This window comes from Odontomachus brunneus, unplaced genomic scaffold, assembly GCF_010583005.1.
Source record: "Odontomachus brunneus isolate Ranch 3 - 2012 unplaced genomic scaffold, Obru_v1 Obru_scaffold_069, whole genome shotgun sequence".
Classification (NCBI taxonomy): Eukaryota; Metazoa; Arthropoda; class Insecta; order Hymenoptera; family Formicidae; genus Odontomachus; species Odontomachus brunneus.
Window position 1 is genome coordinate 1,008,503 of NW_022639519.1, and position 16,216 is coordinate 1,024,718.

Sequence of the window (16,216 nt, forward strand, 5' to 3'; positions counted from 1 at the left end):
GTCCTGCGCGAACTGGCTGCGCAGTAGCGTCGCTCTTCGCTCTCGCGTCACTTAAGATCCGTTTATATAATAAACAATTCGTTGTGTATTCGATCCGACGAAACGTTCTATTCTGTAGAACTGAATGACAATATTTACACTTGTCCGTTCAATCAGTCTTATTTAAACTTACAGAATATATTTGTCGTCCGTACGTGGGTCGGAAATAGAAAACAGATGAGTATAAACGATACGTGTTCCTGTATATGAAGTAGCGCTTTGTCATGCAGTACATTCAACGGGAAATCAATCCACCTCGAGAAGTCTCTGAAACTCGAAATTTATACACAAGTAGCCTTCTTAAAAATGCTCTCATAAATTAACACGCTTGTCTCATGACAGTCACCAGGATTATATTATTTTGAAGGAGTCTCATTAAATTATATAAATATATATAAAATTATATTAATTATATAAAGTATAATTAATTGCAATTGGAAAAATGGGTTGTGTGGCCAATGGAGAACCGACAATACGAAGTAAAAAGCTACACGCATCTCGAGTTACATTTATTCATTGTATCTTCAGTTATTCACTTATTTTACGACTAACTCTTATTAGCTCATTCTTCTTATTAATTTATTAATGATCAATTTTCAACGAAGCTTTAGTAACGGAAAGCTTTATAAACGGGATTCAATGGGACAGTGTTAAAATATTTTATAATTATTGCATCAACCAAAAGTGATTATTTTATATAAATTGCTTTTATAGTCGCATTTTTTATCCTAATTATTAATTGAATTACTAATTACTCGCGATTTTGCACCCGTGTCGTTTTATCATGTAGTATATGGTAGTAGGAGAGTATTTCTAATGACACAATAGGAATACAGTAGGAGTATTTCAGAGAAAGCAATCAAAGACTTGCACGTTCAGAGGCAGTAATTTATTTTACATATATACTTCATTACGCATGTGAGCGCTTTAATATAGAGAGACAGAATCAATTTTATGCTTGTACAATCGATCAATGTTGCTTTCTACTTTTACTCTCATGCACGATACACTGATATTATCATGTGTTCTACATTTCATTGAGCGCATCATAAGCCTCGCACAAATGATCCACAGCGTGCACAGATTTGTTCAGTTTCATTCATTCAAACTCTGGTACCAAAGATGCTATAGTGTATGTGTGCACCCTACGTGTGTGTATATATATATGTATATATCATAAATCACGTACGAAACGAGTATAATTCGTGTATATATATCTCAATATTATAATACAGAAATTCATTATCATGATATAATTAAAAAAAAAACATATATTATGTATAGTGACGTATAAATCTACAATTATATATATTTCGCGAACGTAAACTGTAACATTGTAATGACTTTGCTAATTCCAGAGGCAAATCAACAACGTAATTATCCGTCTCAGAAAATTATGCAATTAATGTATCTGTTATTCGCGATATATTATTCCGTATAATATAAATTTCACTAATCGTATAATATAAATTTCACTTCCTTCATATGCTGAAAACAGAACAACTGTAGATAAAAATCTTATTCGGAATAAAGTTTCGGAAAAAAAAGAAGTAAATATTTCATGATCGATAGCCTGATCGGCATTATTTTTGTCAGAAAAAAGAATTTACATTTCGAAAGCATCAAGATCTTCATACAAATCAGAAGAAGCAACACAACGAGACTAAATCGGAGGAGTCAGCACAAGAGAAAGAAAAAAGTGGACGACATGAAAAATTGGCACGAAAGAAATAATCACTCTGCTCTACTCTCCAATTATCATGTTGTTCGTTCAACAACCTTTCCTCAAGCAAGTTGGAATCTATTTTTATTTTCCACTCAACAAACCAGAGTTTCTTCCGGCGCATCACATTGATATCAGCGAACAAGGACAATTTAAAAAGAACTTCGCTCTCTCATTAACGCGATGCATAATGTATGAGAAGCAAAATTTCCTGTGACCGTTATATTGTTCCGTGCGGATCATCACGGATCATTCTGCCTTAAATAACACACGTCGTTCATAAGTTACGCTACTTGGTGCACGAGTCCGGGGATCGAGCCATCTGAGTGTTTCAGATTATCGCTTCGTATATATGCGCTGCAATGAAATAATATCGACAAATACTCGATACTCTTGATTATTCCCAGTGTTTCATGTGTTCTGATCTGTTTCTTTTCTTTGTTTCATATTGAGATTACTTCTTTACAATTATTTATGCATTCGGCGAGCTGGTACGTTAACACCGCGTCTCGTACAGGCCACTGCGTCCTATATAGCGAACCCATTTAATGACGTCGTGGTCGGAGTAATTCAGCTTGGACTCGAATACTTTCAAGTAGCGCACTTTAAAGCCGGAAGGTGCGAACGGCACCTCGAAGTTCATCGATATCGGCGGTCTCGTCCATTTCTTCTTCGTGTCAGTCTCCAGCAAGTCGATCTCTGCGGACAACTGCGTCTCCTTCATGCCGGCCATACGCTTGATTTTCCACACAATCGCATTCTCTGATGCCTTGTACTTCGCTTTGCCCTTCAGGCATATCAACTGCACGCCGGCGGTGTTCAACGGCGTCGGCACGCGCACCTCGATCTTCTGGCCGAGCAACGACGGCTTGAAATTCGACTTCAGCACCGCTTTTACTTCCATCTTCGTCCGACCCACCTCACGCACGAGTGGTATCACGCGGAATGGCAACGATATATCCTTCGTAGTGCGGTATCTGCAACAGAACGAATGACGAACGCGGCATAAGTACATTCATGCTTTAATCGAATATCCGAAAAAAAATATTCCTCCTCCCGGATCTCCTCTTACCTCATCAACTCGAATTCACCATCCGGCGGAATAAAACTAATGGAATGTTCGGTCTCAAATTTACTAAGCTTAACGCACTGATGAAATTGGCAGTCATCAATCACAACGACTGGCTTGCCGGATCTAGCGCCCGTGGGATCGTCACCACCACCTCCCAATCCGCCACCTCCTTTCATGCCCTTCGCCTCCATGACGATCTTGTCGTTAATGCCAAACTTGCACTCCGGCATTCCTGACAAGTAGGATTTCATCACGACCTGAAGAGAGAGAGATTCTCAATTGGAAATTTGGCAAGGTGATTGAACATTCTCTCGCGATCGGTTTACCTTTCCGGCTACGTGCGCGCTAAGAACCTGACCCTGAGGACTCATTAGGAGATTCACGAATTCGAGTACATCTAAGAAGAGTTCGTTGCGTCTATATTTAATGCCCTCACGTCGCCATCCAATCTGGCCAGTGACTTGCGATGTTATCTGAGCCTGTTCCTCCTTGGTGGCAGACTTGACGCCCTGTTGAGTGATGAACGTCTTCAGTACTCCCGTATCACAGTTTTGGGGATATCCAAAGTCGAGAATTTCTGCAAGAAAATAATAAACAGTAGAAATAATGAGATTTTCCCACAGGATCTTTCAGACAAGTTCCAACATGTTCATTAATTCTTTCACTGTGTGAATTGACTGAGATCGACTTAAAATATACAACTTCTGAACACAATTATTGAATTAAGTTTGCGGCTTAGAAAAAATGTTCTACTAAATTAAAATTTAGTCTCACGACTAAATTTTCTCGCATTTCTTGGACATGGAGATTACGTTGTGGTGCTACTTTGTGACAAATAGTGAATTAAAAATAAGCGAACTCTATTTCCCGAAAATATTAAAAATTCAAAACACTGAAAGGGTTAAGCTGTCGATCGAGTCTTATACTGACCATCTAGCAGTTCGTAAATGAGCACGAAATTGTTCTTGATGTTCTCCTCTGAAATTTTGCCGAAATATGACTGCATAACGTCGATGATTTTCAGTAGCAACTCGAACACCATGGCAGCGTTAACATTTTGCTTGGTGACAGCAGCTAACCAGATGTTGGCACGCTTTATATGGAAAAACGAAGTTCTAGCAATGTTGGTCACGGGCGATCGTACTTGTTGTCGTGCGTGGATGACGTTAACACGAAACGCATCCACCGCATTCCGACCGATATCGTCCCGATATACCCGGGAGATCAGCACCTCGCCCTTGTGATTGTAAACGAACAGACCCCCTATCATCTTGACAGAGGGTGGTGTTAGTTGCTTAAACCAAAATCAGCCTGCAAGGATAACCAATGTATCACACGCAAGAAATTAAAAACAGAGGAAATTGGGGCATTCGTTAAGTTTGGAGTAAGGTAAGATTCTGTTATAAATTTATTCTTCTTAGCTGAATTAAGATTGCTATCACTGCTGAATTAAGATTACTAAAATATCATTCCTTTTCCTTTCATTGCTATATTTATTTCGCTCTAAAGGCAAAATATGCATTCTACTTTAACAAACAAGATCAGATCTCTTTTTAACTAAATTAATATTGCACTGAAACTTTATCTTTTGTCCTTTCGGCACTATATCATAGGCATTATTCTGTTTAGTAGAACTAATGCTGCATTAGAATTTTTGGTTGTGTTCAACAGAGAAAGCTACTTACAACTTTGTTGTAAAATTAAGAAATAATTGATATATATTCTTAATTTTGACTCAATCTAACAGCATACACCAATCAGATTCATTAATTTAACAACAGTTGCAAAGCACTTTTCTCTTTTGAATACAGCTTTTGTTCCTTCAACATTATTCTTTGTTTCTATCAACATTAGATTATATATTTATTTAAATATTTATTTAAAGGTAAAATGTGCAACCTAGTTCAGCTAAAAAGAACAGACTTTCTAACTTATCGCTGAAAGATAAAAGAATAATCAAGCGTAGCATTAGTTTTGCTAAAAAAAATGAGTTTTATGATAAACAGTAGCGCAAATAAATTTTTTCTTCCTCTGTATATGTTCTTATTTACTTTTATTTATTTTACTTTAAAGTATCTCACCGCAGAAACAATAAGTTATCAAATCTCTCCCCTCTCAAGTATTCCAAAATTAATAAAGTTGCTCCGGAAATAAAATCGATTATACACTGCGATGTGTATCGAAATCAATCCCAATACTCTATTATTGATAAACACATTGTACGACAAGAGAGTAAGTACAAAAGTACGTCCATGAAACTCAACAAGAGCATCGTGCAAGATTTGCGCCTTGGCGAGAGGGTAATATCGACTAATCCGTCAACTCGTAGTCCGATATCAAGCGAGGTATTATAAATACGTTCGGGATGGCAGATAACATTCCGATTGATTTCTTAAGTGACATTTGGGACCGTCCGTCTGATATGTCTTACGAACGGTTAGTATTATCGATCGAACCTCTGGTCCTCTTTACTGTCGTCGTCGTCGTCGTCGTCATCACTATTGCCGAAAAACGCGCGCGCGAGACGCCAAACGGGATTTTACTCGAGCATGAAAAACGATCCACCGATCGATTGATCAGTCGACTTTTGTCAGGATTTACTTACGCATGACTTTTCGCGACGATCGCCAAGATCCTCAGTCCTCAATACAGCGTTAGCTGTCCGCCCAACGCCAACTTTCCTACGTTACGTGCGGCCGCGAGCAGACGAGTGACGGGAGCAACACCCACTTTTCGATAGTGCCAACGGGAAATGTCGTTGATAACGGAAATTCGATAGACGGCAACACGATGGCAGCGCGCGCGATCTTGGTGCGCTGTCAGTGAAAGATGAAGAAAAGCGCCACCTAGGCCCAGTTTAGCTTAAACTTAAGAACCAATTGGAATATTGCTTTAAGTTTAAAGCGTTTTTCTTTTCGAAGAAAGTCGAAATAAAAATCGAGTAAATCATTTGAACGAATATTCGGCGCACGGTGCACAGCATGAGCCCATATATTTTATTATACATTTTCAAGAGTCCAAATATAAAATCCAATTCTATAGTATTGTTACCACTTACGCAAGAAAGACGTCAAAAAATGTTTGGTAAGCAAATATTATGTTTGCGAAGCAATATATGTTAGATATCACGGAACCCAACTGCTTAACTTGCAGCTATTGCGTCCGCGTGAATGATATATTATGGGCAGATTATTTTTGAAAATCGACTGTGATTAGTCAATTTTCTTGCGGCTTATGACCTGCGGCTAATGGCTTATTGTAGAAAGCCATTAGGCTGCGTTTCGTAATATGTATATGCGTGTATTTTCTACAATATACGTGACATCAACTATAGATAAATGTACGCATATGAGTATTACGAAACACAGCCTTATGCAGGATTCATACCTCGTCCGATGTCTTACATACGATATTCGATATCCAATAGGACAACAGCTTTCTAATATAGAATTCAATTTTCCATTAAAAAGCTATTCTTTTATTGGATATCGGACATCATACGTCGGACATCGGACGCAGTGTGAATCTTGCATTAGGATACGGTCCAGCATGCATATGCTTTGTAGCGTTTTTACTTCTTTCTCTTTCTTCATTCGAATCTGAGGAATAGAACAAAAAGGAGAAACGCTGCGCATATTTGTAGTGGCTGTTGGACCGCACCCTTAGTTTTGCGTGTGTATGGATCAGAACAGTTTTGCGCTCTCGCTGCAAGATACTTTCAGAGTCAAATCAAAGTCCGTATTCTTGAAAAAGTTGCGTATACATAAGTTTTATTGCACAAATCTCATCATAAAATAACTGCGCAATAAAACTTACATATACGCAACTATTTTAAGAACACGGATTTGCTCTTAGCTTCTGCGCAGATTCTTAAATTTCGAGCGATATCGTCATTGATTCTTTAACTCAAGTTCATATCTCGTGTCTACTTTTTGAAATCAATAAACTTGTTAAAGAACTAGAAACATATACATGGCTTTTATTTACATAACTTCAAAATATTGTATAATCTAACTTAGACTATTTAATTAATTCTGGAAATTCTTATTCCCACCCTGTCCTTATTACATAGACTGTGTTTGCTTTAAATGCTTACGCATTGTAAGCGTCATTCTATAATTCATTACTTCATGGAAGGAAGATAGAATGACGATTACAGCGCATAAGTATCCGGTGAAAGTGAACGCAGCCATAAACTAAATAAACTATGAAATAAATAAAACTAAATTAATTATGAAATAAATTTATAACTTTAGATTAAGTAACACTCCTATATTGATATATCATGTAAAATGTTTATTGATCTACCGAAGGACCATGCGATGTGTTGGATGATGCTAATGATTCAGGCTCTGCTAAAGGTACCATACGTGCACATGAGTCCGCAGATCTGAAATGGGAAGATTGTAAAATTATATAATATGTAACACATATATTCGTGACCACTGACGCGGTACATGAAGTATAGTATGATGAGAATATGTTAATTATAAAATTGTCCAAATTAATTTATACATCTTTCAACTTTCAAACTTACACATCTTTCAAAAGGTGCAGGACTTGTTTATGTTCTATTCCTTCCAACCACAAGTTGAGTAATTCTTCTCGTTTACATCTCAGCAATTGTTTGCAGGCATTCAAATTTTCCTTTACCGCGTGAATCTTCTCTCGTGATGATGTCACTTTCTCAGACAATGCGCTGAATATCTAAAGCAAAGCAAAGCAAAGTATAATGAGACATTACGATATATTGCTGCAAAAATTTGTTGCTTCACTGATAATTTTGATAAGTTCCTGAACACATTTGTTTCTTGATAAGCATACATAAGCATGTGTAAATTTACTTGCATAACTTCCGTAAGATCCTGATCATGCAAAGAGACTAATTCGTCCAAACGTTGATCACTTCGCTTATACTCTTTTTCTAGTTTTGCCTTCTCAATTTCACGTTGCTCATTTGTTTCACTTGCTGATAGAGCACGAATTACAGAGATCAATAGACCACTCTGTAAGATATATTCATTATATACATTAGCTTCATCTTACTCATAATGAGATTCAGGACTATAAGGATATTCTAATTACAAAATTTATCTACCGTTTCTTTAGTTGGTTTAATGCCACGTGGTGGTTTGATAGGAGGTATTGCACTCATCCTGAAGCTGTTTGTAACTACAGAAGACAGTTAGTGATTCAGTAATACTTCACTTTTATATGCTACAGCAGCTCTATTGTTATCTCAAACGTTTAATCAGACATTTAAGCATCAAATGCCACTTATGAATTTATAATTTGGTTATTAACTGATAAGATGGTACATCAATGTTGTTTAAGATTAATTTTGGTCTTCTTAGCAATAAATATTGTATGTATATAATCCTGGAAAAAATGTCATTAATTAAAACGCAAAGTTCTTCGATGGTAACACGGATATACGTACATCAAGTTAAATTGAAAGTTAGCTGTCACATTTGGCTATAATAGGTTAAGTCGCATCTGTTCTTCAATATTTTGGTTAGGAGCGTCCGGGCTATGTTCCAATTGCCAGTCTTCAAGTTACATCTGTTATAAAATGTATTCGTCCTTTAGATTGTACTTTCTTTCATTGTAAAGTGAAATAGATACATGTTCACATTTCTAAGAAAGGAGAAAATGTATAAAAAGTGCACGTCTGTTTTTCTTAGTATACTCGCTACGATAGCGTTACTGTTCCGCCTTCGTTGCTCAACGAATATGAAACAAGGATAGAATTATATGCTGATACTATAGAATCTAACACAATGTAACGCGTGCGTATCATATTTTGATTAATTCTTTTTATAAATGTATGCTTTTATCAATATAAAAGTTTTTAAATTGAATTTATAATTCATATATTTATTATTTATAAGTAGTTTGCAAATTATATAAACTAGATCACAAAATATAGATGTTTTAATATAATAAACAATTTTGATAATCTTATTTAGGATTCCACGTAACAAATGTAACAATCCCATATACAGATGTAAAAATTTTAGTAAAATAAAAAATAAAATTACTAAAATTATATTTTACTATCTATTTTTAATGATCATTAATGATCATTAAAATGACAAGTATGTGGAAACCAACAAATAAATTCAAATTTATTATCAACTTTGATATTAAAGAGATTAATATATACGTAATCGTGCATCTCATAATTTTTGTTTCCAAGAACACAAAAATTAACAAAAATCTGATAAAGTTAGATAAATTGGACATATTAGAAAGTCTTACTTATTTTACTTTTTAAGTATCACAGAATGAATTTTATATTTTTATTATACAATCAACTTCTCAATATTATGTTGTGATTTATTACATGTTTGTAGAAGAATTTCGAGTGCGCCATATATAAGACTAACTACTGAAGAAAATAAGATATTACAGAAAACAGAGATAGAAATTTAGCACATCTCCACTATCTTTTTACATACATCTATCTTTTTATCTTTCTACATACATCTGCTTTACAACTCTCCTTTATAAAGGTTTAATATAATATCTACTCTTATGCCTAAACCGCAATATAATATAATATAATATAATATTATATATATATATATATATATATATATATATATATATATAGAATAATATAAATATTAATATATACAATATATGCATGTTTATATAATATATGTATTATATAATATATGTGGTACACATCAGTACATGTACATCTTACACATGTTTCGAGTTTTAATGTAAGGCCATTTGATAAAAGTTTTTTGCAATTGTAAAAATAGTTTTATAATATACTAGTTTTATAATCTAGTTAAAGATTCACTTAGTGTAACTATTAATCATAATACTAAATGAATCTTTTTTCCTCTAAAGTGCTACAAATTTTGAATGAATGTAAAATTAACGAAAAGCTGAGAACTCTGTATAAAAAAAAATTCATATTGTGTAAGATAATTGCTTTTATACAGCAGAATATAAAATATGAATGTTGCATATGTTTCACCTTTATAAATAACAATATTTCCAACGAGCACAAATTTAACTTAAAAAATTGATTTATTATTTGCAAGAGAAATTAACGAAATTTACTTATATTAGTAAAATATAAATTCGAATAACCACATACAATATTTGGGAATGTATCCTATGGGTAAAATATTTCAATTAAGTAACTCGATTACTTTAATAAGATCGGATATGTTTTGAAGATGATAGAGTAAAGGGAAGAGAACAATGTATTAATTTTCCGAAAACCTTGGAAAGGATCAACACGCTTTTTAAATAGATTCGCAACGTGCACGTTTTCTGAAAACTTTACATTTGCGGCAGCTGATCAATAGGCGTAGTAAATTTGAAGTCCTCGGGGAAGAGCTTGCACGCGTGCGGATACATTAATTTATACGACTGTCGAATTGTGACATCCGCGACGCCGGCGATATCTCCGATTTCCTTCTGCGACCTCTTATCTTCTGATGCCTGTGTAAAAGTGAAAAATTTTACGAAATTATATGCGCTGTCACATATATATTATGAGTAAAATATTTGAATCAAGTAACACGGTTGTTCGTGATGGAAAACCATTCTTTCAAGGTTCCTGGCTACTCACCGCGGAACTCTCGTGTGATAATGTCAGAGACGTGAAAATACACGACAAAAATGTTTGCAAAATACTTTGAAATAAAGTGATATGTTCATAAAATAACGCTTGTAATCAATCGGGCACATTTGCAAAATAATCCAAACATTTTTGTTGTAGCAATAAATAAATTATCGTAAAATTAACGTGATCTACCTTTTTGACCTTTCCTCAATTTTGTCACGTTAATTTTACAGTTACTTATTGATTGTTAGAACAAAAGGAAAGTGTTCAGATTATTTCATACATTTGCTTGATCAATTGCAAGTATAATTTTTTGTACATTTTTTTATTATTACGTATTTTGCAAGAATCCTTAAAATATGCACCTCTCTCTTTTTCTCACTTCTATTATCATAAATCAAGATGGCCACGGCAAGGAGCCAGAAGTCTTAACAAGGACGGATACACTCCAAACGTGATGGAGTTACATTAACATGAATTAAATGAATATAACATACTTGGGAAGCCATGTATATTGCGGCAGCGGCGACCGAAATAGGCGATCTGCCTGGTACAATGTCAATCTCCACTGCTTTCCTGGCGATATGTGTTGCAGCTCTTTGCACCATATTCGGTAGACCGAGATTGGAGCAAAATCTGGACATGAAGTCGTTTGTGGTGATGAGGTCCACGCTGGTTTCAAGAGCCTTGAGTATTAGCTTGAAGCATCGACCGATCTCCTTCTTGCTGATCTTACTGACCGCACAGATTTCCTTGAAAGTACGCGGCACTCCCTCTTGTCTGCAGGCAATGTACAGACAGGCGGACGCGATCGCGTCGTTCGCGCGACCTTTCAGATTCTTGCCGTCGTGCACTTGCTTGAAGAGCGTGTTGGCCCTATCCACGATGGTTTTCGGCAGATTAATACGATCCGCCATACCGTTGATCTCGCGGAACGCGTTCACCAGAGCTCTATCGGAACTGCTCATCTAAAAGAATAAAATGCGTCTACATGAGTATTCATACGTCGTAAGACGCGTGAAGAAAGAAGTGCATAAAAATACTAACTGTGCGTCGATTTTGATATTTAGCAGTGCCGAAACCATCGAAAGACGCGGCCCCGGTTCCTGGCCCGATCATTGTGGACAAGTCTGAGCCATTTAGTAACGGATTCTCCGGTCCACCGACACGCGACGGGTCCACTCCTGATTTCTCATTGCTAAAGGTTCTCCATTCCGAACCTACATCTATTACTCTACAATAAGAAAATGATTGTATGAGTATTGAATTTCAACTAAGTTTTAACTAATTTTTAACAAATTCACTGAATTTGAATAAGTCAATATATATATATATATATATATATATATATATATATATATATATATATATATATATATATATGTGTGTGTGTGTGCGTGCGTGCGTGTGTGTGTGTGTGTGTGTGTGTTGAATAAAATAATCATATGATTACTAAGTCTCAACTGAATTGATCTTATGTCTCTATTTAGTAAGCATATCACTGTTGAATTTCAACTAAATTAATTGACTTTATGTCTCTACTTAATTAGTCATATGAGCATTGTATTAACTGACTTTGGTTCTTATTTTGTGTAAATTCTTTTATTAATGAAATTGCCTTTAAGCATGCTTATAAATCACACTTAGAAATATTAAGAAGTATATTTTTAGAAGTATTTAGAAGTATTTAGAAATATATTTTTATCGATAAAAGAGAGTTCAGGATATAGAGCTCTCATATTTATTTCTGATGTTTTTATTACCTGTCTCCAACAACTAGTCCACATTCTGAACAAATTTGATCGCCAGCTCTATAGTCTTCTATAAGTGGAGCATCTGGGTGTGCATAACAGCAGATTTTGTTTGTGTAATGTCTGTAAAGAACAGAACAAGAATAATTTACTTCATCTTTATTAATTAGAAATAAATTAAAACCTATTTAAATTGCAAATAGAAATGCTATATATTCCTACAAGTATTGAGAAAGATACAAATTCTCTGTTTTAATTCCATAGATATATGTAAACATTAATACATTACTTGTATATAACATAAACATATGCTCTGTTATGCTTATTAATCCTAGTCTAGAAATTTCAAATGCATTGTATTTAAATAATCATGCATCGAGACTGTTAATTAAAAAGTATTATGTCCATCATTTGAATTAATAATGCATATGCATTTAAAGATAATGCATTCAACTTAAAAATATTTAGAGTTGAAAGATAATGCCTGAATATACAGCTACGTGATTACATTAAGCTCTGTGATTACAAGGAGATTAATTTCACGGTCTCTTCTCATCTAGCTATCGATTTATTCGCATGTTGATTGGAAAAATACATGGTTCCACATGGTATAAATGAGATTCTGCAAACTCTCTCTATATGCGACCCTAATCTAACCTCCGTGAGACGTGTACGCTAATAAATTAGTGCTACACGTAACGAAAAAGTGATACTTGAAATAAGGGATCTCCTAGAATAATATGAAAACTTTGCGAAACTTACCGCGACGAACTTGCCATTTTTCTCGCAATTTGCGTGATACACAATCCTACGTAACTTCACTTCTGACAATTACTGCAACGGACTGCAAGTGTACTGTGTATTATTCGCGCTGTGTCATTGACAAAACTGTTGTAGATCGGTAACTTTGATGAAATTTTCGAATATACAATCAATAGATTAGGGATTAGCCGGGCTATATACAGGTTCATGCAAAATTCACATTGCGCTCGAATTTGACATATATGATACGACATCATAAGGTTTGTCGAGTTATGGCTTTTGCACACAGGACGCGGTAATGCTTGCCGCGCGGTGGAAGTTCACACGACAGCCAATCAATATGCTACTTTCCGTAATAACTTTCTAGCTCTTACGGAAAAACAACATATTGATTGGCTATCGCGCGAACTTCCGCCGCGTAGCAAGCATTATCGCGTCGTGTGTGCAGGAGCTATTACTTGTACTATACACACTTTTATACCTAATGCCCGTTGCAAACTAGTGCACCTCATACAACACAAATTTTTCAAAATACGTTCTGAAGATGCTTTTAGGACGGAGGGATGTCATCAGAATATTTTTAAGACATCCTTTGAAGTTGTGAGTTGTCTAAAAATAGCTAATATCCAATAAGTTTATTCGCATTAATTGAACTTTTTACACTTTCACACTTAGTGCACATTAATTCTCTAGAGGTTCTAAAAATGACGTCATGATTTCCGTTCGTGTTACGAGTGTAAATACACTTTTTATACTTGATCCCAAGCAAGAGTGAAAATGTATCAGAATTGCATTAATGGCTCCTGCACACAGGTGCTTACCGCGCGGCAGAAGTTCATGTGACAGCCAATTAATATGCTGCTTTCCGTAATAACCTTCTAGCTCTTACGGAAAAACATATTGATTGGCTGTCGCACGGATTTTCGCCGCGTGGCAAGCATTAACGCATCCTGTGTGCAGGAGCCATTACACTCGTAACACGAACGGAAAACATGACGCCATTTTTAGAACCTCTAATGGCTCCTGCACACAGGACGCTGTAATGCTTGCCGCACGGCGGAAGTTCGCGCAACAGCTAATCAATATGCTGCATTCCGTAATAACCTTCTAGCTCCTACGGAAAAACAACATATTAATTGGATGTCGCGCGGACTTTCGCCGCGCGGCAAGCATTATCGCGTCCTGTGTGCAGGAGCCATTACACTTTGTGCAATTCTGTGTACATATATATCAAGATGTGTTAAGCAATTGGAAAGCACCCTTTATCTGTCAGTTATTCTATTGGAATTGATCAATCATATTTATAGTTGGCAAGATTAACCAATCACGGTTGATATTTATCTGATAGATAAAGTTAACCGGAGGTGAAGAAATTGGGCATAAATGTGGAACAAAGATAGAATGATGTTTGTGTCGACTTGTGTCTTTTGTTAAAAAGCAACCTAAATATACTCTACCTGTTGAGTAGAGTTTTGAAACGCAGCCCTAGAGTCACTCTAATTAGGGTGCAAACCCATGCACTGGAATAGTGGAGCGCGGAACAAGAGTGGAACCAATCGTTCTACAGTTTTCGCTCATGATTGCTTTCGCTCGTAATTGGTTTTGTTCTCATCCCGCGCTCCGTTATTTCGCTGCATGGGTTTGCATCCTCAGAGTTTGGCTCACTGAAATATATACTACTTGGAACGCGCGGGCGTGCGGGATGAGAGAGAGATTTCTTGTTTTGGTATTAGTATCGCCCATCTCTAGTGGCCGCTCTCAGGTTTCTCTCTGATACCGACCTATATGGATTATTTTATTGAGTGATTATTGCGTTCAGTGAACATAATGGGCACGTTCAGCAGACACAACAGTTGTACAACTGTTGAGTGATTCGTAAACGTAATTGACCTAAATATAGGGAACCAACAGTATAAACCAATAAACATCGAGTGCTCACTGAGCATTTTTATCTGCTGAACGTACTAAATGGTTGCACAACGATTGAGTGATTTATCAACATAATTGGTCTAGGAATCTAAAGGCACACGGTGCTTGTTTTCGTGCTGAATTGCTTGCTGAATGGAAATATTTTGTTTTGATTGGTACATTTCCATCCATCTTTAGAAATGCACCAATCAGAATAGAGTATTTTTATCCAGAAATCCTACTCGATGGGTAGAGTTACTTTAATAAACCAATCATGATAAATAAATCTTAGTTTCTTTTACCCTGATTGGCTAATTAAATGTTACTCTACTCACCGAGTAGGGTTTCTGAACGCAGCCTAGCAAGGAAATTAATAGCGTGTTCGACTGGCCCTGTGTTAATCGCTCCGAGAGCGATTAATGACGTCATAAGTCTCTACTAGCCAATCATAAAGCTTATAAGTACTTGTTTGACCAATAAACGTAGGCTGAATAACCCAGAGTACATTAACCAGAGCCAGTCGAACATGCTATAATAGCTTAGTTTACATCGTGCACTTGATACGCGTATTAAATAGTAACTTTCTATTAGATAATCTTAATATCGACAATGTATATAAATAACGGTATATTAAGCTGGTATAATACTGATCAAGAAGACTTATTGTATCGATTGAATGCGTCGTCGTTGATATGCATTGTCAATATTAAGATTATTTAATAGAAAGTTACTATATAGTACGCGTATTAAGTGCACGATGTAAATTAAGCCAATAGCGTGTTCAAATGGCCCTGGGTTAATTGCTCCGAGAGCGATTATTGACGTCATAAGTCTCTACTAGCCAATCATAAAGCATATAAGTACTTGTTCGACCAATAAACGTAGGCTAAAACCCAGTGAGTGAGTTAAGCCAGAGCCATGCTCTGAATTGAATTATCTATTAGAAAGCTGTTCTCTTATTATGCAGGATTCACACCGCGTCCAATGTCCGACGTACGACGTCCGATATTCAATGGCTTGGTTTACATCGTGCACTTGATATGCGTACTAAATAGTAACTTTCTATTAGATAATCTTAATATCGACGATATATATAAACAACGGTATATTAAGCTAGTATAATACAAAAGCTAGTATCAACAAAACGTTATTGTATTGATAGAATGCGTTGCGTTGATATGCATTATCGATTAAGATTATCTAATAAAAAGTTACTATTTACGCATATCAAATACACGATGTAAACCAAGCCACTGACTGATTGCTTTGTTCCGCAGAACGCAGCCATTAGTTATGAAGTATCTGAAAATAAATTTAAAATAATTTAAGATGATTTAAATCCAATTTTTAATGGCTGCGTTCCGAAATTC

The 16,216-nt window shown here is 35.7% G+C and overlaps 3 protein-coding genes across 4 annotated transcripts; all 3 read right to left on the minus strand.

The window, feature by feature from the left end:
* Positions 1–913: 913 nt before the first annotated feature.
* On the minus strand, positions 914–5,606 carry LOC116846803 (AP-2 complex subunit mu). The gene is made up of 5 exons (XM_032821106.1): positions 5,440–5,606; positions 3,765–4,145; positions 3,161–3,411; positions 2,835–3,091; positions 914–2,739 (listed from the first exon to the last, which is right to left on the minus strand). Exons 2-5 carry the CDS (start codon positions 4,102–4,104, stop codon positions 2,259–2,261), a joined length of 1,329 nt encoding a protein of 442 aa, XP_032676997.1. The 5' UTR covers positions 4,105–4,145; positions 5,440–5,606; the 3' UTR covers positions 914–2,258.
* A 1,183-nt stretch (positions 5,607–6,789) lies between these two features.
* LOC116846800 (exocyst complex component 4) lies at positions 6,790–8,568 on the minus strand. 2 transcript variants are annotated; one of them, XM_032821093.1, is made up of 5 exons: positions 8,275–8,568; positions 7,933–8,006; positions 7,679–7,840; positions 7,372–7,541; positions 6,790–7,224 (listed from the first exon to the last, which is right to left on the minus strand). In XM_032821093.1, the coding sequence occupies exons 2-5, from the start codon at positions 7,987–7,989 to the stop codon at positions 7,131–7,133; spliced, it is 483 nt and encodes a 160-aa protein (XP_032676984.1). In that variant the 5' UTR covers positions 7,990–8,006; positions 8,275–8,568; the 3' UTR covers positions 6,790–7,130. The 2 variants fall into 2 exon arrangements, with proteins under 2 accessions (XP_032676984.1, XP_032676983.1); XM_032821092.1 differs by having other exon boundaries at positions 7,933–8,213.
* A 554-nt stretch (positions 8,569–9,122) lies between these two features.
* Positions 9,123–13,209, minus strand: LOC116846763 (transcription initiation factor IIB). The gene is made up of 5 exons (XM_032821022.1): positions 12,939–13,209; positions 12,189–12,299; positions 11,473–11,659; positions 10,923–11,393; positions 9,123–10,301 (listed from the first exon to the last, which is right to left on the minus strand). The coding sequence occupies exons 1-5, from the start codon at positions 12,953–12,955 to the stop codon at positions 10,140–10,142; spliced, it is 948 nt and encodes a 315-aa protein (XP_032676913.1). The 5' UTR covers positions 12,956–13,209; the 3' UTR covers positions 9,123–10,139.
* Between the last annotated feature and the right edge of the window lie 3,007 nt (positions 13,210–16,216).